General features: G+C 44.5%; 1 protein-coding gene across 6 annotated transcripts in view; it reads left to right on the forward strand.

The window, feature by feature from the left end:
• NCK1 (NCK adaptor protein 1) overlaps positions 1-26456 on the forward strand; it is a 1070986-nt gene that overhangs the window by 780919 nt on the left and 263611 nt on the right. The window contains exon 2 of one of the 6 annotated variants that reach the window (XM_069618031.1): positions 3133-3192. The exons of the other annotated variants lie outside the window; for them this stretch is intronic. Coding sequence (XP_069474132.1) covers positions 3133-3192 — 60 coding nt within the window. The remainder of the gene's footprint in view (positions 1-3132; positions 3193-26456) is intronic. 6 annotated transcript variants of the gene reach the window in all.

Below are 26456 nucleotides of genomic sequence, written 5' to 3' on the forward strand. Positions count from 1 at the left end.
TTTTCTTTTATCTGTATCCGCAATAACTGTTCCGTTTCATCTTGAGTCACGCGCTGTTCCTTTATGGTACACAGGGTGTTCATTTTCGTAAAAAGAATCACTTTGGAAGCACGGTGAACCGCAAGGCTGTTCCATCAACTAGGCACTAGACCAGCCTGATATGTTGCTTCTAGCCACTAGTACAGCGTAAGGGCATGTGGGCCCTTGGCGATCGTCCCATAATATGGTGATTGTGCTCCAGTTGTTGACACGAAGCTGCAGGTGTCTGCTGAAGAATCCATCCGCCGGTGTCTCAAACAGGTGGCAGTGGCAGAAAGGGATCAAATACCTGTTATGAAAACAAAAAAATGAGAATTAGTCTCGCTAGCCGAACTTCATTAATATTACTCATTTTATTTATTACGGCCGATCAGAAACTATTTGCTTGCAAGGATAGTTCAATGGAGTATGTTCGTCTCTAAAATCAATGCGAAAAGTAACGAGATAAATCGAGGCCCACACACAATGATAAACGACAGTCTACATGCGTGAGGAATGATATGATATGCCATTTATAACGCGCCTATACTCAAGTGTTTCTAGGCGTGACGAGGCAGGTGGGGAACAAGGGCAGACAGACAACGATCCTACTAGGCCAGGTGTCTTTCTAATCGCGCATGGGGAAAGGCTGAACATGGTTAGTTGAATACAAATTAAATAGGGCCAGCTGGTGGCAAGTGCAAGGTAAATGCCGGGAGAAGTGGCTGAAGGATACAGAGACAGTCCCGTAGTGCAGGGAAAAGTGGCTGGGCCAAGGACCGAGATCGGTGAGACCAGTGGACCTGCATGCCCATGTGCCCACTACGAACAGTTTTACTTGCTTTTCCTAGCTCTTCATTCATTCATTCATTCATTCATGCATCCATTCATTAAATCTTCATTCCGGTATAAAAGCGTGTAAAGATTTACTTACATTATATTTGAAATTTCCATTGTGTCTCTTCGTAATGCAGTCTGTAAAACGGACCGTGCTCTTGACAATGATTTTTCGTATACTGACCTAAAACTGAAACTCGGTCTAGTTTCTGAATGTTCTGCCTTATCGTCTCTTACGTTATTGCGCACTCCCTTCAAATGTAGTTCTTTCGGCATGGTCCCTGTCTCAAGGTCAAAAAACAGACCCTTATACTTCCAGTGCGACTTGTGGGCCTCATCTGGGCGCTGTCCTTCGCATTCTTTATTTGCAACATCACGTCTATGTAGTGCGCCTCAATGTGCAAATGCGAACTGGCTTCTCTCCCAAATGCCACGGGCCGCTTGGCTGGCGCGTTCTAAGTGCCCCAATTTTGTCCCCGTTGTCTGCGAGCTTTGCAGCCCAAATTGAGACATTTAATTTTTGGCGGAAGGTCAGGGAAAGTATAAAGTACCACAGGAGTTGAGTTAAAAGTGAGATTTGTTTGTTTTATTATTTGCAATACGCAAGCCTCCACTCCTTTAACAGTGCGCAGCATTTACATTTACATGAGATGAGACATGAAAATAATATATACATACACATATGAGGTGAATAGAGAGAATTCAAAGATGACACCCAGCTTGTTCGCCACCCATGATGGTGAAGGTAGGGGTTAGGGTTACAGGTACACTGTACAATAACATTTATTTACAAAAAGACAATCGTATTGCAATTATTTAAACCGGGATTTATACTTCACAATCAGCTGTGCTTCGGGTGGGCATGGCTCAGTCGCAATGTTCGGTGGCAATGGATCACTTCTCTGCACAGAAACGTCCAAAATTCCATATCTGTGCTTCTCTAACACAGCAACAATAAGGCCTTTCACAAAGTCGAACTGCATTTCATCATAGACTGGTTTGATCACCCATTGCTTACTTTGTTTTGAAAACACCTTAGTGTAGCGAGGCATCCTTACTTTACCCCTAGTCCTAGATTGTTCACGTCCGACATTGCTGTTATGGGCCAAGACCGCTAGTAGAGTGCGATGTTTCATGCCCCGAAAGCTAAAATGCAAGCGCTTTGGCCTGTACTTTAGGCACATATTGTGGAACACCTCCAAAACTCCTGTGTGACAGAATTCTGTCAGTCCTCTCAAATCTCTTGATAGTTTTGTCGAAAACAATCTTCTCAATGGCTTTGTGTGTCGGTGAAGATGGAATCAACCACTTCTTCTTCCGTGCCTCCTCTGGGGACAAAGGGCCATGTTCACATTGGTGGAAATGTTCATTTGCTGTCCAGCGGTGAACGTTGGTACAGTGGTGCATCAGTGACCGCCATTTTTCAAGTAGTATTTCCACTGACCCCTCACAAGTTTTTGAGATCCACCAAAGATGGTTGGTGATAGAATGTGACCACTGCAAAATACTTTCAAAACCTTTTTTTTTTCCCTGCAGCCGAGATTTTCTTATTGATTGATTTAGCAAGATGCCATACGTCAAATTGATGTTTAATATGTGGGAACTGCTCTCTCATTGTCTTGGCAATTGAAAAGTGTCTATCCGTGGCTATGAGGTCGATGTGCATTCCCCTCGATTGTAGATATTCCACTGATTTTATAAAACCTAGTTTCTCCATGGCCACTGAGGATGTACATTGTGTTACCTGCACGACCACCGAACTCACAATTTTCTTACTATCCATGTCCTGAAAGTGGTAGGTGCAGTACTTGGCAGAAAATCCAGGGCAGTCGCACTGTCCATCGCCGGCTAGCCTGAATCGTTTGCCTTTGAATGTACTTGCTAGAGACAATTGTTCAATTTTCCAAGCATCACTAATGGCCAGAAACAGATAATCACGTTGGTATGTGTAGTACAGCGCTTTAGAAATGAAATGGAGTCCCACAAACTGAAAGAAAGCCTCTAACTTTCTAAAACTGGAGCCACTAAAAAGTGATGCAGCTGCACACAGTAGATTGCCTGCTGGCAGTTTCCCCAGCATCGTTGTGCAGACCATGACAACCTATGATTTAATCTACAGGCGGCATTTATTTTGACGTTACTGCCTTTTATTTGACGAGTCACATTAATCAATGGCTTCCCACATACTTTCCCTCTAATGGAATGCACACATTTCAGCATACTTATAATTTCCATCAAACAACTGTCAAATACAATGTATTTGCTCTCTTTCATTAGACTGTCATCCTGCATCAACGTTGTTTCGGCCTTTGACGTTGTGGAGATTTCAACACATTGGTAAGTAATATCGCTGATATCAAGTTGTGATGCTTCTTTGAATGCTGCGGCTGGTTCATTCTCTGTCATTTCAACATCTATTACTTCGACATTGATGGGAGAACACAACAATGTCGACAGGTTTTTTGGTGGCAAATTTTTGGCGGGTGTAGATTGTGTAAATTGATCTGCAACTACTTCAGAGCTATCTTCAATACATTCAATAACATCTTCTTGTGGTGGTGCGGTCGCACTGTAGCTATGGTCCAATGCAACTTTGCTGTAGTCTCCAAACACAATTAATTCATGTTCTGGCCATTGGACATGAGCATCTCGAGCCTGACCACGCCTCGTCTGAGTTAAGTTCCTCCATAGTGTACACGGTCTGGCAAGCCACATCTCTCATTCGCTTCACTGTCTGTGTGTGTACAGTTCTGACACCCACGGGTAACTGGAGGAGAGATTGAAAAAGGGATGTTCAGTTTAAACACAAGATGGAGTGTAGTAGAATTGACTGGAAAAAAAACATAAAATAGTCCTCAGCACAAACATTTTTTTAAAGTTATGAACTGTTTGTAACCTTTTTTTGTTTTTTTTTCTTTGCAACTTTTTTGACTGGACCTTCAACATCTGCACGCTGTAGCTCCGATTCGTTTCCGCATGTCCTCCCTTCCTCTTGCGCTGCAGCGACTATATTTTCTGTATCCGCATAGACAGCAGGGAATGAGGCTCCATCGTCTCCCTGAAACATAGTACTTTCATTACTATGTATCAAAATATTGTTAGCATAAAACACACTTGAGGACGAACACACAGGTGCATCTCAATAGCCAAATACGATTTAAACATTGTGTGCAACAATCAAACGACAAGTATTGGACCAGTGATGATCTATTTTGATGGAACTGTCAGTATCTATACCTCTGGCTCTGCATGGACTGCCATGAATGGTTGTATTGGAGAGGAGGCATCCGCATCTCCCTGAAACACAGTACTTGCATTAGTATGCTTTTCAATATTGGAAACACAACACACACTTGGGGTCGACGGCACAGGTAGATATAAAGAGATAACCGCAAATGATGCATTGTCCAAAAGAATCCAGGAAAATCCAAATATGATCACATTACATCGACTTATTTCAACGATTCCTTTACATCTGCATCATCTAAATGAGATGTTGTGATTGTGATGGAAGCTCTGTCGTCTCCCTGAAACACAGCACTTTCCCTAATAGGGAAGAAAGTATAGCAAATGGAATCACGTTATATGATCACGCATGATGGAGCTGTCATTATCCATACCTCGTGCTGCTGAAGAATATCTATGGATGTTGCAAATGTAGTGCGCACTTCCGAAAGCTGTTGCGCCGATTCGTATACTTGAATGTCAGGCTCTGCATCAAGTGCAGGGGTTGAAGCTCCATCAACTGCCTGAAACATAGTACTTGTATTAGTGAGGATTACAATTGTGAAAACATAACACACACCTGGGGTCGACAGCACAGGTACATATCAACGGCTAACCACGAATGAAACATTGTGTAGAACAATCAAACCACAAGAATTCCAGCTCTGATGATGATGCTCGATGGAGCTGTCAGTATCCATACCTCCTGATGTTGAAAAACATCTAGAAATGTTGCAGATGTGGCGGACGCTTCAGCATCTCCCTGAAAGACAGTACTTGCATTAGTATGGATAACACTAATGATAACTGAAAACAAACACCAGTGGACGATAACTAAGGTGTATATCAATTGGAAAGCAGTAACCAAACATTCGGTAAAATAATTACACGATAGAATAAAACTATTACTTGACATGCATAAAACAAGTATGTAGCGGATTAGCCTAGTAAGATTACCTGATACGCGCTAGAAGTGGTTGATAATTGCGACCGCGTCAAGGATGTAGAATGTTCTTGCTTCAGATTCAAGGGATAGTCAAGAAGTTGTAAAAGTCAATTAATGATTGATAATGAAATGCCAATATTAAAAATAGCCATGTAAACCGACAGAATACTTGAAAAATGCACAGTTCCCTGTCCCCATATATATATACATTGCGTTTGTGGGTTATGAAATCGAAAAAGAATCTATTGATAAATATCATTATTCAAAAAACTTACACATATCAATATCGAAATTATTACAAGGGATAGAACACCTACAATATCAATTAATCCGTTTGGATACCTACACACTACCGCAAGGCCGAAGGCTAAATCCGGACACTTGACTCACCGGTGGCAGAATGTGGACGAATAGAGTGGGAATAGTGTTTTCGCGCAATTTCCGCGTCGTTCGCCGTTTATTCTTCTTTGTTACCCAAGAAGTTGTGTACATGTTCAAGGAAAAGTGCCGGCTGCAGATGCGGTATCGATCACCCCTCTTGTCCTCTAAGACTTGTTGGACTCTACTTTCCAGCTCATCCAGTGGATATCCGCAATGTCTGACCCATTCTCTTATTCGATCAACAGTTTTCGGGAATACATGCATTGTAGTTCCTTCAGATTTCGCATGGGTCTTCGAAGGGCAACCGCTAATCGAACAGGCAGGCATTGTTGATAAATCTGAAAAGTAAATATCGACATTATTATACAATCTTCAAGAGTAAAGATTTGAAACAAAAGTAAATGAATCATACAATGATCAATGCAAGGTTTGTTTTGGTCGCAGGAACTATACCAGTTCATTATGTGCTGCTTAGTATTTGCATAAGTTGCAGAAATGTATAATTGATGTGACTGAAATCTGAACATGTGACTCGTTCCTTGGATGTTCTGTCTTGCACGAGAAGGAAACATGCTTACATTGACTGGACCCCCGAAGGATGCAATTCAATCACAATAGTCACAGATGAAAATAAATAGATCTATTGATAGCATAGCAATGGGTTTCCATTGCTTGAGTTTTCAAGTCAATACCAATGAGACCAATGAACATAGCACTATTGTGTACTCTACTCGAAAATAGATAGAAATTTAAAAATCTGTGAAATATGACCAGGATACATGGCATTACCTTGACCAACAAACAGTTGGATTCAGCAAGCAGAGCAGTATGTTGCAGGAGAATAGGTGGATGGCCACAGGTAGCGCACTGATGGGTATGCTCGAAGCGGTCACGAGCAGATTAGCATAGATCTCAGTGGTTCCCAGCTAGCACGTTCAAGAGTTGACTTGCAAAGCACAAAGATTTTCTCATGAGACATATCGAGTGGTTTTTAAAGTATTAGAAACTGGGGTGTGTTTGTGAATGAATGACGTATGTATGTCGTGGTATTAGGGGGGCGGCCTGCTTGAAGGGGAGGCCTGCCTGGAGACACGGGGTCTGAGGAGACCATGTGAACAATGGCCCCTTGGCGTGGGACACCTTTTGAAGTGTACATGTAGTTTGGCACCTTGGCCGTCTGCGCCAGTCACAGCCCCCCATGCCAGCGCGCATCCACCGGCGCGAACCGCCTTTGATACAAGGGGGTGGGATGGATGGCCCTGGGGCGTGTAGATAAGGCACAGGAAGACTGCTGAATGGAAACACACTTATGTGGATTGCAGGGGGGCGGCCTGCCTGGAGACACGGGGTCTGAGGAGGCCATGTGACCGATGGCCCCTTGGCGTGGGACACCTTTTGAAGTGTACATGCAGTTTGGCACCTTTGCCTTTCGCGCCCCTGACAGCCCCCCATGCCAGCGCTCATCCCCGGGTGTGAACCGCCTTTGATAGAGGGGGGTGGGATGGATGGGCGTAGGGCATGCAGATAAGGCACAGGAAGACTGCTGAATGGAGACACACTTATGTGGATTGCAGGGGGGCGGCCTGCCTCAGGGGAGGCCTGCCTGGAGACAGTGTCTGAGGAGACCATGTGAACAATGGCCCCTTGGCGTGGGACACCTTTTGAAGTGTACATGTAGTTTGGCACCTTGGCCGTTTGCGCCCGTCACAGCCCCCCATGCCAGCGCGCATCCACCGGCGCGAACCGCCTTTATATCAATATGGAGTATATCAATGATAGTATATCGTTGCTTATCATTAACAAATGCCACATACCGGAGATTCTTGTGAGCACAGACCCACACTTCAACCGGTGTATTATAGTGGTCAAGACTGTATAATCCAATGGTAAATGTTAGTATAGAGATATGTGTGACTTTTATAGAGACATAACCTACTGAAAGACTTTGAACAAGTGTGTTTTAGTGCATGCATTATCGAGAATATGTTATGTTAGCTTAGATAGATAGTGACCACCCTGCTTCACAGCAACCAGACCTTCACCCATTCGGAGCACAGATGTCTGACGTTCATCCTTGAATGGAGACACACTTGATTCATTTAAAAAATCGAGACAACCATTGTTAAAATATATGTGGTGTTTTATTTTGTATCTTATTTTCATGACACAAAAATACAAGACTTTAAAGATTATACAGGTCAGGTTGCAGCAGAGCGAGAGAAAATCCCCTGTACTGACCGCTGTCACTCGGGAACGTTTCTCTAATGGCACGAACGGCACAGGCGGGTATCACTCTTCGAACGCGGTGTCCAAGCCTCCCATGAAGCCACCATGTAAAGGAACGATAGGCCACCAGCCTGTACCACCTGTGAAAAGGAATGAAACAAACTGTTTTTAAATGACCAAGATAAGTTTAATAAATGTTTGTTGTCAATGACAATTCTTGTAACTAATGGCATTTTACACAGACAAATGCTATCTAGACAATGCACACTATTCAACAACTTAAATGCGTTACAATGATATGTAGATGTAATTTTGGATATAGTAGAAGACCATGAAATAGGAGTGGCATGACAAGCAGAGTATACTTACTCGTTACTCGGATTACGAGGACGAACAGTTGCTCGAAGTTCGTGCATAAGCACCATCATTATTCTCAACACGGCCCGTGTGAGGCAGGCTGCCGTGAAGTCTGGCAGCTCGGTGATGCATTGCGGTCGTGGCTCGCCTTCCGAAATGTAGGCCAGGCATCCCGAGTTTTCTCGGCAGCAGCAGTTCTCGTCCTCGGTTGGCATTAGCTCGCACCGATTGCATGTGCACCAGGTGGAGACGCCGTCCGTTCGACTAGGCCCAGGCTCTTCATCTGTTGATTCGTCCTGCCAACTGCCGTCCGAATCCCCATCGTTTTCGCGTGCTTCCCTTTCCAGTAGTTCCTCCTCGGTATACTCGGGCTCGTACATGTAGGGCATTATTGTAGCCATTGTGTGTTAAACAAACTAAAATAATTGATAGCGCTGGTACTGGTATCTGTTCACACGGGCTACAAGCGGCGAAGGTAGCTGACCACAGCACTGAAACGAGTCACAGAATACTCAAAGTAACACAGAGAGAGGAATGGAATCGAAAATCGGCTGCTGTGTGTTGTGAAAAGGTCTGTTTATACTTATTGGGGAGAGAGGCGTCCTGCCATTTCCATGGCGACACGTCATTAGCTGAAGCGTAGCGAATGTTGACACGAGACATGCTTTGGCGTTGGGAAATGGGCGGTACGAGTCTGCTGATGACAGGCTCAGGGGCGGTGGAATTGATTTAGTGCTGCAAAAGCAGGTCAGCCATGGCGATCGGGGAAAAGATAGGATTATCAGAAAATGGCGGCTCCCTGGTGCTTGTTTTTGCGTGCGTTCCATGGACGAAAACTCGGGAAAGGTCCATAGGAAAGTTTTCTAAAATCGAGCCACTTAGGCTTAAAAAAACATGGCCGACCCGTAGGGACAATAAACATTTTTACTAGACCATGCCTTTAATAGATTTTTTCCTACTGTGTCGGGGATGTGCTGGAGGGGCTGCGGGATGGTGGGTTCCGCGGAGCATATTTGGTGGGATTGCCCCAAGTTGTCATCGTTCTGGGGGGAGGTGAGGGAGGCACAGGGACTGGCCTTTGGGCTGGGGGACGGAAGGACTCCAGCGCACATTCTTTTGGGTGGCCGGGTGGACTCTGGGGCAGGTGAACCTAGAGGAAGAGAAAAAGCTATTGCTATTACGACTCTTGCACCTATGCAGCTAATAGCCCAGAGATGGAAAGGCCCAGAGGTTCCTATGATACAGGACTGGTTCCGAAAGCTGTGGGAGATAGTGGCTCTGGAATGGGCGACTTATGCCATGGACAACAAGGCCCAGAGCTTCGCGGCAGACTGGGGGGGGAACTACTGAAGGTTCTTAAAGACGATTTTAAGGTGATGTGGTGCCCACAGCGACTGAGGCTTCTGGATTTGCAATGACTGTAGAGGTTTTTTTTTTTCTAGAATGGTCGATGGGTGAAGGGGATTAGCTTGTTGCTGGGAGGGGGGACATGGGAGGGGGAGGGGAATGTTTGCTTGTTGTTTTGTGAAAATCAATAAAAATAGTTTACAAAAAAAAAATCAATCAGTAGATATTTCTACAGTACAGAATAGATGGGGAGAGGCTGATGAGCAGTGGGAGGGAGTTCCAATGCTTAACGGCAGAAGTGAAAAATAATGGAAAGGAAAGGAAGCCCAAGGAGGAGTAGTGGTAGTAAGCAGCGATTGGGATTGTAAATCTATTGTGCAAAGGAGAATATTGGGGAAATAAGAGAGGAGTGATAAAGAGGAGTAAGACCTTGGATACACTTGACAACAATAGTGAGAAGGTGAAAGACATGAGTCGAAGGGAAGAAGTGAGATGGACAGCAGAGAGGGAGTATTAAAGGCATGTGGTGAAAGAGCAGAGACCAATAGCGGAATTGTAAACTGAATGACTAGGGACGAGGTAAGAGATAGGGTGGCTAATCAAGGTTGTAGCGCAATAGTAAATATAAAAGAGAAGATCGTTTTATAGTTTTCCTAAATTGCTAGTAGTAGCAGCCCATAGTTTAGTTTGTTTGACTGGTGTAGCGCTTTTGATTGTTTGCATATGAACAAAAGAGAAATTGACAAGCACTGGAAGCAGCAGTGTTAGTGACGTAAATGCAGATGTCAAGTTGGGAGTTAATAGCAAGGTATGAATGCCACTCGCCTCCTAGCGTGAATGCTAGATCTCCACGTGTGCACAGAGCACAATTTCCTATTCACCAACACAATTCTCCCTTGCCAGTGGCAAGTGCAGATTTTGTAGACCAGCCTAAACCTTTGTTACAAAGGTGTGTATCTTGTATTTGTAAAGGTGCCTTTGCAATATGAATTGCCTCTAGACTTCAATCTTGTCGTGCTGTGAGCATAGGAAAGTGTGTGCGGATTAGCCCCACACATTTTCCAGAGGTTAATCTACCATCATTCAATTTCATATAAAATTTCAAAAAAGCCTGGTGAGAGCACACCCACCGTGCGGATGGTGGAATTCCTCACACTCCCTCAAACCATTGCTGAAACATCTCAAACTGGTCAGCATATCCCTCACACATTGAAACGCTCTGCCCAGATTGCCATTTTACTTTCTAGGCAAGAATGTCTCAAAACTACTACTCGCTGGAAACTTGATCGATAATTGGTAAAATTACCCTTTTAACGTCTGACACACACCTGGTTGATGCTGCAAAATATCATTTTTGAAGATCTAAGCATCTAGGAGGAGAGGCGCATGCCTATCAGACCGCCTGGAACTCAGGCTTAATCAGTCTGTGAAATCCTGTTTTCCATCATGGCCTCTGCGGTTGTACCTCCCACCCAGGCCTATCCTGGGCAGTGTAGCCACACGCCCTGCCATAGTTCCAATAAATAAACCGACAATTTCTTGTTAAAATTTTCGCAGGATGCTATTTTGTTTTCAAATCTACATGCGTGAGTTGGGCAAATCCGATTCACCATTAAAACCCTGGACTTAAGCTTGGAGTGCTACTCTGTTCAGAGGTGGCCTTTTGTGTTCCAAATCGTGCGCCCTCGTGCAAAGCTGAGTGGTAGGCTTTGGCTGCCGAGCCTTGGCTCCCAAGACTGTTATGGATTGTGGTTCTTTAGGGTATATTACATTATCACCTGCCTGCTGGCATTGATGTATTGCTTACCTCACTGGACGCTTTCTACATATCTACTTTTTAGGCGACCTTAATGTAGCAGTCTCTCTATGGAGGGGTTGAAAGATTTCTAAGGCTAAAGTTTGAGCTTTTGTGTAGGCATGGGAAAGGCAATTGCCAGGTACTGCTTGAGTGGCATTAGCTGGCCATTGATAGCGGGTGCAAAATGTTGTAAGTACCTGGGCATCTAATAGCAATGCCTGGCAAATTTCTAATACTTCTACACAAGCCAAAACTGTTGGCTTAGCCAATGCTTGTTTCAAGGGCAATGCAAGATTCCGTTTCTTAGTTCTCAGTTGAAGGGACATTGAGGGTTAAATCCCTCAGTGCTTCACAGGTAAACTGCCCAAACGAGCCTCTTTTTAATCAAGTCACTGAGTAGCAAACTGAGATGTTGTGTTGTGCCCAGGCCCGCCTAACCTTTGGGTTTGTTCTGGAGCCTCCGGGTTTTCATTATCTTTTCAGAGGGGTGGGGGGGGGCAGTGGCGGGGGAAGGGGGGGGGGAGGTTCTCGGCATGAGTCTGAAACCTCCGGGATTGTCGGTTTGATCAGGGCGGAAATGAAATTCAGTGGCTGTCTTCCCTCAGCAGGGATCAAAGGGTGCCTGTGAGATACAGTGAACACTGCACAGGCAGCTACTGGACAAATTAAACACTTTACACATCTTAGTTAATGGCCTACGATAAGAAATGACGGGGCATTAGCCATTTTGCATCAAAGACCAAACCAAGCTTTTGTGAAATATCCAATTCTATATCCAATTTGAAGCCAAAGGTATTTAAACGTGCTCCCGTTTTGATTTTCTGTTCTTATTTGACGAACATAAAACGGATTTACGTAGAATGTAACATTGTCTTCACACCACATATAAATAAACAGGGTTCCTTTGCCTATAAGCAGGTGAGAAATTCCATCGTTAACAATGTTATTGTTGCGTGGATTTGTGTCTCGAAAGTTTTTTTGCAGAAACTAAAGGTCATTTTTTAGACTTGCATTGCTTTGCATTCTGGAACTTGTATTCCTACATTGATGGGGGTCAGAGGGGGGCTGCAATTCTACTGTTTTTGCTGAACATATTTTTTTAAGGATTTATGTATTGGTCAAACTATTTTACTATGGTCCCTGTGCGGCTCAAGTTATTTTTATGACACGGTATTCTGAAAGGCACACATTAACACATACTCCTAACAACTAGATATGAAAAGATACGTGGTCAGATGCTTAAGCTGTAGACCCGTCTCAAATCGCAGCTACGCCAGCTACTAAAGCTGTGATCCTGGGAAAGTAATTTCATCTCCCGGTGCCTTATTTAAGGAGTCTTAATGATGTGTATGCTCTGCTTTTGCGCTGAATAGAGGGTGATCAAATAATTAAACAACGGATGTGTTCAGTTGTTTTTAATGAACGGAACACGAATATGTATGCTTGCCCAGATAAAACTAGAGAAGCAGTTCTTTTAAGTTTGCACATACTAATTGTTAATTTGGCACGAGCGTGTGTGATGCGGGCAGAGTTTATAGTACACGAGGCGTACGCGGCTAGAGAAATCTCAATGTTTTTGATTTTCAAATATACACGTCAGGTTGTGCCTTTGAAAAGGTCAACGTGGCGTCTAAATAATACACAATGATTCACTTTAAAAGCTCACTGGATGAGGTGTGTACAACACGCTTGTGGTTACTGTGAAGTTTTACGGCCCGGAGGCCATCCAAGCTTTTGACCAGTGGTTTCAATTCTCTTGTTTACATTTGGTGTATTTCGTGTGTGTATATATGTATATATATATATATATATATATATATATATATATATATATATATATATATATATATATATATATAATAATGCACATACCTGCAGAGATTGAGGTTTTCCCATTTAGTGTTTTTGAAGTAGTTGCGCGCCGACCTTGCTGTTCCATTAATTTCTTGCCGTCACAGAATTAACGCTCTGATCCAGCCCACAGTGCTCACCCGTTGACTTTGGTGAATGCAGTGCAGGAAATGGGCCGAAACAAGACGGAGCTGAGCTCCGGCAAAATATGTCTTGCGTGAGTGCAACTCCGTTACCCGAACCCAGGAGCCAGCACAATACTTATCTAGAGCAGGCCACTTTTATATGACTCGGCAAGGAGAGCTGCCGACTCTTCTGAAGCAGTGTGCTCGTTACATTGCACATACGAGGAACAGTTTTTCAGCAGACTCGGCACTGCAGGCAGACACTGCCAAAGCCTCACATAGTGTTGTAATGTTGCAACTTTCTTATTCTTCTTGTTCTTAATTACTGAATGCGTGGGCGGACCCACGCAGGCGCTTCCCAATCCAATAGGATGATGGGCAACTGTCTTCTTAAATTATCGAATGCGTGGGCGGACCCACGCAGGCGCTTCCCCATCCTAAAGGATGATGTGCACCAACCCCACCAATCAACACGTAGGCCACACTTCCACATAAACCACCGGCCACCAAACCACTACCCCCAATTCAACACCACCAGCCACCCTACCGCAAACAACCACACCCCACCAATCCACACCTACAGTCACAACACCCCAAACTCACACCACCCAGCGAGCCCGGAGACCGGCGCACAGACCCGCGAGACCCCAGCCCGTACGCCTAAACATGAGCTTCAGGCGAGGCACCGCGCGCTGACACCCACCCACCGCGACCAACCCGAGCGACACCCACACTTCCACACGAACCTCCAGCCACCTAAACACGAACAACCACCACCCCCAATTCCACACCACCAGCCACCCAACCGCAAACAACCACACCCCACCAGTCCACACCAACAGCTACCCTACCGCAAACAAACGCCCCTCACCAACACACACCCCGTCCCCAGCTCCGCCAACTACCCGCCACTTCCAAACGCATCCGCCATCCGCGCAACACCTCAACAGCCCAACCACCCGCCCCTCCCCTCTCCCCGCCTCTTCCCCCCCCCTCTCCCCCCCCTCCCCATGGGCAACTGTCCAAACTGGTTTATATGTCCTGCAATTTAAAGACCTCACTTTGTCAAGGTGAATATTGTGACTAATGAAAACCGAAGAGTCCATTATTCACTTAAAAGGGCTTCATACTGAATGACAATAAGACATGTTTAACATTTAAAATTGTGGACAGTATGATGTTCCCATAATGATCTTTGCTTTTATGCAAATCGCTAGGATTGGGTTCTATGAAAAGATACTGTTGTGCAACTGGCTGAGGGCCATGCTCCTTGTACCGGCCCCGCCCCGCCCCCACAGCATCGCCCCTCCAAAGAGGTGACCGTTCGCCAATAAATTGTTTCCATTTCCAGCACTGAGTAATGGTGCTCCTCTTGCGGGCGCCTTAATTTCTCCAGCCTCAGCGACCTTAATTGTACCACTGTGCGAGCCCATTCAGGCCTAAATATGGCTGCTGCGTAATGTATTTGTAATGTCTTTTCTGCTGTTTGTGCCTCGGTTGCTTTGGATTCCCGATCCCAAGTTCTCTCGGGCCCGCTGGTTCAGGATATTGTTTGAGAATATGCAACTTGTCTCTTCACATTTTCTCAAATAGGTCGGTGACGTACTTGGTGGGAGATGTGCAGATTGCTTTAATGCAGTAATCTTTTTTAAAAAAAAGTTCTATTCTCTTTGAAGCATGTTTTTCTAGGTATGTTAATTTCTCCTGTGAAATGGTTATTTGGACAGTACAGAGCTCTGAAGGTTTTTTCTGAATTCCGTACTTTAGTCTTTCCAATTTTAAATTTTGCGCTACACATTCCAGAATTCAAAGAGAAAAGGACTGGATTACGCATGGCATGAGTAAACCTGAGAGCTCTGTGCAATTTGTAATTCAGTAAAAAGTAATTGTTGTGTGCTGTGAGGATTCGCAAGGTGTTGTCACTTCTTCCAAGGGGTGAGCCCTTTCCTATAAGGCTAGGGAGGTGCGACCGCTACCCAATTGTCCCCCTAGGTTTGGTTTAATTCAGGAGGACCTCGCAGGGAGGGACTCCCCCCTCTGGGGACAAGGACGATTACCTAGGGTACATCCCGTTGAGCCACATTACTCCCCAACGCTTCCCTAGCCCCCCTTCCATACCAAGCCATTTCATCGAGAGTAAGCCCATGTATTTTTGTAGCACATGGGATATTGCTTGAACAGAACATACTGAGACAAGGGAAAACACAAACTCTTAAGTACTGCCACAAGGTGGCTTACCGGAGGCATTAGGAATGCCAAAGAGACATCTGCAGGTGTTGACGCAGCGCTGGGGTGGATTCTTCAAGATTAAAGGAAAAAGAGGGACTAGAAGAAGTCTGATCACGGAGAAGCCAGGAGCCCACTGCAACCCAGGAGTTTCGAACTGAGTGAGGGCTGGAAGAAAGGCTGTGCATGGGACGCCAGTGGCCGGCTGTGAGAGTACATTTTGGGTCTGAGAGTAGCAGACCCAACTGCAAGGCGGAATGGAAGAAGCAGTAGCGTGATCGCAACAATGCTGACCGTCTTGTCCCAGAGCGGTGCCAAGACTGTAAGGAGCGGAAGACTACGAAGGTGCGCCGGGACCGCCAAAACAGACAAGAGCAGTGCAAACTGCTGACAAGAAACCCCATCCCAGGAAGGACTGGTTGACCTGCCACATCCCACGAGAAGGTAAAGGGAGGCACGGGATACCCAGTAGGGATACGGGGGAGGCGGAGAGAGGGACACAACGAAATGTTCCTCACCCCAGTGGCAGCTGTAGTGCTTTAGGGGAACGGAACTGTGTAGAGTGCATCAGGGAGGATCTCCCTTGTCCCAGTAGCAACAAAATAGCTACTGCACACTGGTCAGGGTGGGCAGTGGGCCTATTGCTGCCACTGAAACAAGGACGTTCTCAATGGATGCTTGGTTCACTCTTCCACAGTGAAGCAAGCATTTGAGGAGAAAATCTTCATTGCATTGGCAGCAACAAGGCCACTGACCTCCAGAGAACAGTCTGGGCCCCCCAATACAATGGTTCTGGGAACCAGAGCAGAACGTCCTCAGCGCAGTGACAAAGTTAAGTCCATTAACCAGCAGTTAAGGGTTTAGGACTTTGCTGATGCTGAGAGAGAGTGGAAAAACATACAGAAAGTTGACAGACAAGAAAAATAACTTTTCAAATACCAGGAGAAGGGACTTATTATTTTGGGGACGACACAAAACCGTTTCGAACATATTCAAAAGACACCAGGGGAAGGGGAGTGGGGGTGGGGGGAGTCATTCCCCCTGACCTTATTGTGAACTATACAAACTAATTCCAAGAGAAGGGAGTATTTCTCCTGGTCCACAACGTGGAGTTGTGCAAAGATTATGTGGAACCCGCAAGTTCGGGAAAGGGAGTCATTACGCGTGGCAACCTTTTTTTCAAGAGAACATTCTTTTGAACTTCACCCAAACACCAGTATAAGGAAGTCATTCTCCTGGGGAAGGAGCTTTCTGTTGGCTTATATTAGTCTTTAGGTGTAGCGTAAGGGATAGAAGTAGGTTGTGACACAGGATGGTGGACTTTGATTTTGATTAACATTCTGACGTATCCTTTAGTATTAGTTTGAGGCAGTGAAATCACTCTTAGATGATGGGGCTAGTGGGGACCTTTTTTCCCCGTAAATTTCTATAACCACCACCATGCCACCGTTGTCAGCTTCCTCCTTCGACACCTTTACAATACTTTGTGGGGTTGCTTGAGATAAGAGTGTATCTAAACATACATCATTGCTAGGTGCCTAATCTCTTAAAATATCGTACAAGATCTAATTGAACCACAATTCTTTTGAAGGTTGTCAAATGTCCCAAAGTTTAGTAGGTTCGCGACTGTTATTTTTTGCCCTCACCCCCACCCTCCCCCCTTGTCTTGTGGCACTTGGAAACACTTTTTGAGGTACAGGCGCCATACAAATGTTCAATAAATAAAATAAAAAAATAATAATGCACTGTGTAGAGTTGGGGTTGCATCAAAATTGGGTGTACTGCCAGCGGAATGCTCAGCAAATTTGGCTCTTGATAACTTGGTTCACATGCCTTGAACCAAGTTATAGAATCTTTGAAAAGCAACTTTTCAGACGAAAACTAATGTGAAACCTTATGCCTATTGAGGGGTCAGAAATATGAGGCAGCCAACTTTCAGATGATTTGTCAAACAATACCATTTTATTAAAATAAAAGTTTCAACCAAACGCCTCATTTGCCCTACTCCAACAGGGATTTCCCAGCCTAAATAAACTTAGGTAAACGCTCTAACATAACATTTCTGGCCCTCACATCTATACATAAACAAAAAAATATACTGCATTGCACAATATCAATATTGGTATTTATAACACCTTCAAAGTCTTTCATTATAACCTGAGCAAATGCCCCTTCCCTTCCCCAGTTTTCAGGTCACAGTCCGTTCCGTTGAAAAACACAAAACAACAAGGAAATCCAGGGTTGAAACAGAGGTGCAACACAGTTCTTGACAACGTCGGATTGTTAAAGGAAACTTCCAATACTCCACAGTTCAACACAGAAAAGGTTGTTCTTCTCCAGGAAATATATAGTTAAAAGTGCCTTAAACAGTACCAAAATTATTCTTGGTTAGGATGATCCTTGTTGCAACTTACCTGATTCACAAAACACAAACAGGTTAAAACTGGCTTATCCTCATAGTGCTTCTTTCTCAGCACCATGGAACACAATAACCTCTGTTTGGGAAATGCCACAGTGATTCTCTCTTAGCACCTTAAACACCAATGGCTCTCTTCACCTGGCTTTCCTTTTAGCACCATGAAACACAACACTTCTGTTTAAGAACAACTCCACAGTACATTCCACTTCTACCAGGGTACTTCACTCCCGGTCTTTTACTCCCACTTCAGTCTGGTCCACTCTCCTGCCAGACCTTACTCCTTCAGAGATACACCGCAGGTTTCACTTCTCTGCTTCAGTGTTTCAATTTAGAATGCTTCTGAAATTTCAGTTCCACTGACATTTCCGAAGTTTAACACTGCAACTTTAAGCAGCTTCATACCAGTGCCCTTTTTTTCTGTTGGACAAGCAATGTCTATTTCTCTTCTTAACACTAACTTTCTTCTAGGACCACTTTTCAACCACCCTTGTCAAGCCACCAACCAAGTATTTCCAATGTTACCTCTATTAGCTTTGGCAATGTGAGTTCATGACTAATTGCTGTTTCTTTTACACCATAGCCATTCATTTACAAGCTCTACATTTAGAGATATTATTGTAGCCCATTTTCCTCTGGCAGCAAGTTATTCCCACATAAACGTTTGCTGTAGATTCTTTTGGCTGAGGGCAATGCTTGTTCAATTCTGGGTTTAAGGCAATGCTTGTTCTCTTCGGTTCACATTATTGAGGTTTAACACTTGATTTCACAGAATACAATGTTATTGTGGCTTTACTTAGGCTCTGTCTTAGTGTTAGAATTACTTTTAGGTAAACAACCATTATTGACCTTGTTAAAGCTGTCTTTCTAATCTGTAACGTTCAAAACCTTCTCCGACAGCGTATTTATCTATACGCGAGTGATACAATTGTTGCACTCCATTGTCTGACAAGCTCCTCCGGTCAGCTTCATTCAATTTCACTCCCTCAAGAGTGAAAAGCAACTGGTTAGAGTTGCCCGCATGCACTGCGTGAAAGCTTCGTAGCACACAAACACTCATCGGTTCCTCTGCCTCACAGGCTGCACGCCTTCGGTGAGTTTTCTCAACCGGTCACACTTCTCTTCTCAAGTTGCCTTCACTCCCACCACACAGGCCTGGAGTTCGACTTGCCACAGCGCCCCGAGGCACGCCTGCCTCTGGGCACAGTCTGCTGCACGCTTCTCGCTGCGAATGCTATGCAATCAGGTTCACATGGGGGGGACAAAGTTTTAGAACCTTCCTCTTTCCGCTGTGCAACCGCTGCAATCCAGACTATGGCTCACTTTCTCATGCCTCAGCTACTGCTACTACTGCTATTACTCCTCCAACCATGACCCTACTAATGGCCTGCCCCTTAGGGAGCTTTTTAAGCCTCTTAGCCTACCTCAAGTGTGGGTTAAGCCTAATTCCCTAACCTTCAGGCCTACATTGCTCTTCAACCCTCTTCGTCGTCTTAGTACTCTTGGGATTATGGGACTTTGAGACCCAGTTAGTTCTAACTGTTAATTTACTACTTTTAACTTGAGAAATATTTTGTTTTTACATTTTTACAAATGCTTCATCAGGTTTTATCAGCGAAGGGGAAGGCAGTTTATTTACACCACCATTTCCAAGTTTCCTTTCTCTGTAACTACCCCACTTAAGGAGGAAACCGTTGTACCTTGAATGGAGAAAAATCCCCCTTGCTCCCAAAGGTAAAGAGATTTTACCTAATTTGCCTATATTTCTAAATTTAACATGGGGTTCAGATACATTATGATGGCAATACGTCATTTTATATGTTTTGGTATACAAGAAAAGTTACTCCCTTTCAAAGAGGAGTACTGCGTCTCATCCCACGGGATCCCTTCACCACCCTGGTTATCCTCCCGCAGTACACTACCCCAAGGTCGAGAAGTGTCAGCCTTTCCCTGGCCCCCTGGGAGGAGACTTTAGGCAGGGGTACAGTGAGGGATCCGTAGGACTCCTCGCACTATGCTGCCTTCCCATAAGCAAATCTACTGGCCAGTTGAATATAATGGGTACATTTACACTTCAAATTCTAATGTAGACTGAAATAATTGCTTTTGCTTTATGAATATTTTTCGAATCTCATTAAACCTAATTTCGTTTTTTGAGGCATTGAAAAAGATGGCTTTTAAGCATCAAACGCTGATCGACTTGTATCAAAGTGCTGGTATTGCATATCTCCGTTCTACGTATTCCTTGGTTGTAGCTCCTGCCTTCCATAAATTGTGACTGCATGTTATTTCGCTCATAGTTCTTGGCCAAATCGTAGTCCTAAAATGTATTTATCTAGCTGTGCCGTGTTTGTGCTTAGCCAGCTCTGGACTCCTAACTGTGCAAAGCCCAGGTTAGGATGCCACCTTTTTTCTTGCCTTAGTAATCCTCCCTAGCATCCCCAGCTCACCCAGCCTTTTTTGCTTCACTCACAGCCCCAGTTCTCTTCAGCTGTTGCTTTTGCACCTCCAGCTTTTCTCACCTCACCCTAAACCTTTCCCAGCATTCCCACTGCTCGCCTTGCATTCCAAGCCCTTCTGGCCTTTCTTCTATACATTCAACTCAGCCCCAGCAATTTCCCAGCTTGTCCTCTTCTCCCCTGGTATTCCCTGCCTCTGAAGTTTCTCCTTCCGTTCATTTCAGCTGAGCTGCCCCCCCTTAATAGCACACACTGAACCTTTATAGGGTTGCAGCATTAGACACGAGAACTATCCTCTAAACTGCACCTTACATTGTCCGACTTTATATGACGAAGCTACCTCCCATAAATCGCACATTCTGGATACACTGAAGGGCCCGCATATCACAAGAATGCAGAAAATGACCAGTCAACTTAAGTGAGCTCATATATGTTTATTTAATATACCGCAAACCAAAACCCTTGGGTTGCTGGGCGCAAGCATTACAAGGAAATTTAAGAAGCTTAGTTACAGAGGCAGGTGGTACATACATGAGTGAAAACAGGTTATAGGCAATGATAACATTGATACTAGCATACATTTGCAGTGATCAATAGTCTCAATGGATATACCCAAGATACAGACAAGTGATAACAGAGAACATATACAGTTGACATAGTCAGGCAAAGCAAACCTTAAGGAGAACAGTCATGGGTATGGATCAGGGATCAATTAGGTAGTGAAGAGGTCAAGTTAGGTATCATTGGTCCGTAGCCAAGTGAGGACATTCTGTCTAAATCTAAGGTATGGTTGGTCAATTCTGAGCTCAAGGGGGGGAGTCCGTTCCAAAATTGGGCAGCTATCACCGGGAAACTAGATCCGCCGGCTGTAGTCAGTTTGTATCTGGGAACCTCTAGGGTGTAGGCGTAGGACAATCTCATGGGTCGGTCAGTGGTTCTTATTTATTCTTTCTACGAGGTATTATGGCGCTGTGTTAGGGCATTTGGACGTGAGAGAGAGTGTTTTGAGGGAAATCCTGTTCTTTATCTTATGCCAGTGGGCATCTCTTCTAACTACAGAGATATGCTCTCTGTTCGGGATATTTAAGGCTGCTCTAAGGGTGTTATTTTGGAGTCTTTGCAATTTATCAATGATGTATTTATTAGATCCCGCGTATAATGCGTTGCAGTAATCCAATCTAGATAGTATAAGGGCATTAGCTAGTGTAATACAATTGACTTCAGAGAGGAAAGGTCTACAGGATTGGATCAATTTGCAAGTATAGGCTGTAGAAGATGCTAGAGAGTTAACTTGATTTTTGAAGGTTAGTGCAGAATCAAGATAGAAGCCAAGGGTTTTAACTGCAGACATTACTTTGATGACGTTATTATTGATGTTGAATGAGGCGTAACTAGGGTCAAGTTATAGCCAAAACATATGTATTTTCATAGATTATTTAACTACCTTCAACACCTGGTCGAAATCCAGGTTTCTGACCAGGTGTAGTGTAAACGTGTAAATATTCTAGCACAAATCCGAAAACTCCAGAAAAGCAGCCACTCTGACCCTTTCTTTACCTTCTGTAGTGTAAATAGCTGCTAATGGGTTAAGCAGTACCTTCCTGGCTCCAGGAAGGTACGCTGTGGGGACAGTGTTACCCTTTTTCCTATGATAGCGGACAGCCCCACCCTCTCCATGGAGGGACACCCCTTAAAATTGGATTACATCAGGGTAGAGCAGGTATGTAGTAATGATTATTCCCCCTGCTGCACAAAAGATTTCGTCAGAGCTCTAGAGGAGATCATTGTCTGGCAAGAGACACTGCAAATTCGATATTCCCCCACACACGCCCTTTCTTTAACGCCCAGCACGTTTCCCTTTCTGCAGCTACTGCACGCCCTGTGATGATGTAGGGCACTTTGATTCATCCACACTCCGCTTTTCTTTTCTGCACCTCATTTCAATATGAAAGACCCTCCTGCAGGGTTGCAGCATCGCAGCATCATTCAGAATCCCAAGGTAAATAGCTGCCTTGCCACTGGTTTATTCGTGGTGGGAGGGATGACATTTCATTTTTGCCTTCAGTTGTATGCACTGCGCGTTAATGCGTTTGGAAGACACTGGGGTAGACCTCTGGTATCAATAACGAGAGTTTCTGGCCATACCAGAGGCCCTGCAAAGCCACATAAATTAGCTACATGGCCGACCATGCATGGGCCACAGGCCACACAACCTAGAGCATAGCCAAACGTTGCTAGGCTTGTGATCCTGTTTACAATCCTGTGCTTTGCATAGGCTTCTTCTAATAGTGGACAGAGAATAGTATTAAAAGTGGTACATTACAAAATAAACCTGCATGGTGCTGCTACACTAGCCTTATTCTGCAGGTGCACCCATGATGCTATGTGTATTGGCATCCCTAGATTCTTTTTTCCTCCATCGTTGGCGCTAGTGTGATGGTAGGCAATCGACCTTTGAAACTGATGGTTCAGTTTTCTTAAAATCAACACCTTTCTTTGATAACGACTGAGTCGTTGAAAATTCCTTCTTTCTTTTACACTAAAATGTTCTTTAGCCTTCTCAGGATCACTTTCACCCACGGAGCATAGACACTTAAGTTTTGCCCATACTGCAATATTAAGTTCTCTGCTTAAAATAGTGTGTGAAATAAATCTGCCGGATCTGGCAGAGGATGAGTGCCTGTTTTGTTATAGATTCAAACCCCAAGCCTTTCAGGCACAGAGTGAAGTGTTGGGTAGCATGTGCCATAGAGGCTCAGGCCTCAGACCAACCATCGGGCCAAGGCGCCCAAAAGGTGTTCGGCAGAGAGCCCAGGAGAGAGGAAGGTTTTGGATCCTGAAGAGCCAACACACGAGACTGTCCACGGCTCCCTTGCACTTGGTCACCTACTCCACAGGGTGCAAAAGATAGCTCCAGGACACCACTTATGGTGACCTTGAGGCTGCTTCCCGAAAACAGACAGTGGCCAAATAGCCTATTACGCTAAGGCTTTGAGGTTTATAGCTGAAATCACAACTCATGGCATCAAAGGAATGGCCCACAAATGTGGTGCTCATTCGTTGGAGTACACCTAAAGATGATCATCGAATCAAGCCCCCATCAAAGCATGACCCAGACCATTCACAAGGGGACGAGCACGCACGACATGCTTGAAACAGTTGTTGAGGCGATTGAAGTCCAGGTAGTTGAGTATGGTGCGGAAAGATAAGTTGGGGTATTAACTGACATGGGGGTCAAGAAATCTCACATAATGGGTAAGTAGAGAGCAACACTTGTGTTTGCCTCTAGCCATTGGCTAGTGATATTTTACTCTTGGGGAGTAAGAAATGTGCTGTCTGTATGTATAAAGGTGCGGTGGTGAGTGACTTTTATGGGTGGCTAGTAGCTTGTACCTGAATGAACTGCAACATTTTGGGAGCAGACTGCAAAAGAGGGTTCCACCACAACATCCTCTGACTCAAACACAAGAAACAAGGACATTAGTCAACAGCATTGACATCCCTATCAATTGCTTTATATTCTAAGACCATCCATGACACAGGCACATCAGAGGAAGACCTTTATGAGGAAGAGGAGCTCTCAGAAGAAGAGGAAAGAGAAGGAGTGGAAGAGAAGATGCCCTTCACTCCTAACCCCATCATTGGTATGCCCATTAATAGGATTGTATAGAAGGTTAATACTTTTCTGCTTGATAGTAAACAGTCCCAGGTAATAAAGAAAAAAATGCCTTTGAACAAATTCCATGACCTCAATCTCCATGGTTAGACTTCATAGACCTAGATGATGTTCAAGGAGGGCATTGCGGTAGAGCAATACCAGGAGGAGCCCAAAGATTACTGAATGAACTCCCACGATAATACTGAACCTCCGAGCTCCAATTATGACAAATGACCTGGATAAATACACTGCCATTTTAGAGGACTTATGCAAAATGTAGTTTTGTAACCCAAATCCAGGAAGAGGAGTGACTAAATGGAAGACGTTTAAGAGGAGCTGCAGCCTATTAATGCATTGCATTCCTTTACTGAAATCAGAAGTGGCAAATCTTCCTCTTCCACAGTCCCCAGCAGTTCTGTGAAAATGCAGATAGATGAAAAAATACAGACCTTTCTGTAATGACTCAAATAGCGTTAGGGTCCAATCCACTGCAGATTCTTTACCAGTGCCAGGAAGAGGTGTGGAACACCAGCTTCCATGTCTGTAGCGTCCTCTGACAAAGAAAGCAAGAAACGTCCGGGACAGAAAATCGTTCCAACACTTGCACACAGCCCATGCATTGCAAATTCCACAAGCCTTCTAGCTACTTATGACCAAGATCTGTGGGTTGCGCTTTAAGAACTTTTCAAAGATATTCCCTACACTAACAAAACCACTTGCAGCCTATAATCAGGAAGGGACAGTTGCCACCAAGTGCTGTGACACAAGGTTATCTGGACTTTGCAGGAAGGCAAATTGGTGCCGATGCTGTGGTTAAGACACTCCTGGTTGCACAGTACTGGTTTTAAACTGGAAACACAAGCAACCCCACTCAACTGTCCTCTTGAGGCGGGTGAGGCTAAAATTGATACACTCGGGTCACCAGTTTTTGGGACATCCTTATTCCTGGGGCTGGTCTACAGCTACTCGGACCATACGGTGGGCAAAGCCACAGGTATAAAGCTAAACTCACCAGTGTTCTATTCCCCCACAACACTCAAGTGCAGTCTTTCCAAACGTATTCACAAGACTGTTCCTATAGCCACAATATAGAGGCCCGATGGACAAGGGAGCAGCATAAGGGCAGCTACCAATGACCCTAATTTTAAAAATGACATCCCATGTTACCCTATTATGGGCCTGGGGAACCTATTTTGCCCAAGGGAAAAGGTACAGGCACAACATTCCCTTTTAACATCTTAACAGTCTGTCACAGTACACAGCTGCATGAAGCTCTTAGGGAAAATGCCAATATGTTTTCCTCTTTTCATATACACAGGAACAAATAAAATCCCTCTGCAAGAATAGCTTGCAGTTTAGTGTTTGCAAGCAACATGTGATTGGGACCGTGATTGGGACGATCTAGTAGTTATATTTCAAAAGGTTGTGGAAGCTCTGCATTGGTGGATACCTCCAAATATGTGACTGGGCCGTACATTTGTGAATGTGTCTGTGTAGGTGATCATTAACGAGTGCTTCAATTTTAGTGTGGGTAGTTCACTACCAGGTTCTAACAGTTCAAGGCAAGTGGTCCGCGTAGCCAACAGTTTCACATCAATCTATTGGAACTCTTGTCCGCAAAGCAAGTGTTTCGGAGCGTCCAAGCTCTAATACAACACACGTTTTTCTCAAAACCGGCAATCCATGTTCTAAATCGATGGACGTGGCACAACACATTCTCAGACTTTGTGACAGAATGCTCAGCAGATTTGGCATTGGTGAATTCACCAAAGTGTTGATACAGCCATACAGCATACAGCAGGCTACTTGTGCACGAAGACCAGCGGGAAGTAAAAGTAATCTCAAATCGTCACAAGGTGGGGAGATGCAAACCATAAACTTATGTGCAACAGTTGCAAGCTCTATAAGCCCCGCCTCCACATCAGATACCCACAGCCAGGGTCTCTAGGCAGCTCTACATGAATGGGCTAGTCCGATATACGTGTGCACTTTCCACTATCACAGCTACTGCACAAGCTACTGCAGAAGAGCTTAACAATCATGCCTATTGAACCCATGTGGGCACGTTGTTGTATCTTCATTTCCCGCACTTTGGGTTCAGTTTGACTGGTGGTTTGATCGCAGTGTACAACCTATTGACACACCACAAGCTGACTACATAACCCTGCCCACAGACTTTGAACTTGCTATTTTGGGTCGTTAAGTCATATATTTTGAGCATATAAATGTTCCTCAGCTTTGCATGCACCTACTTTGCGAGGCAAGGAAGTCCAATACCAGAATCTGTTACTTTAACACACAGAAGTGTTTTGTTACATGGTGCAAAAACATGTCACAGTCCTATTGGTTGTTCCACAGCAGATATTGTCACTTACCTTTTTTACTTATTGGACCTCCAATATAGTATTCAACTCCCTTTTCACCACATTACATCAAGTATCATGGGTTAAGTACCCGTTAAGGCTTTTACGCAGGCATTACATTGATATACGTGCCAGTGGCACACCCAGCTCCCAACTAGAATCTCAATATAGTGTTGTATCAGCCTATGGGGCCCATGTTTGAGCCCACACACAACTCTCTACA

This window comes from Ambystoma mexicanum, chromosome 10 (assembly GCF_040938575.1).
Source record: "Ambystoma mexicanum isolate Mex_15411 chromosome 10, UKY_AmexF1_1, whole genome shotgun sequence".
In the NCBI taxonomy this organism is placed as follows: Eukaryota; Metazoa; Chordata; class Amphibia; order Caudata; family Ambystomatidae; genus Ambystoma; species Ambystoma mexicanum.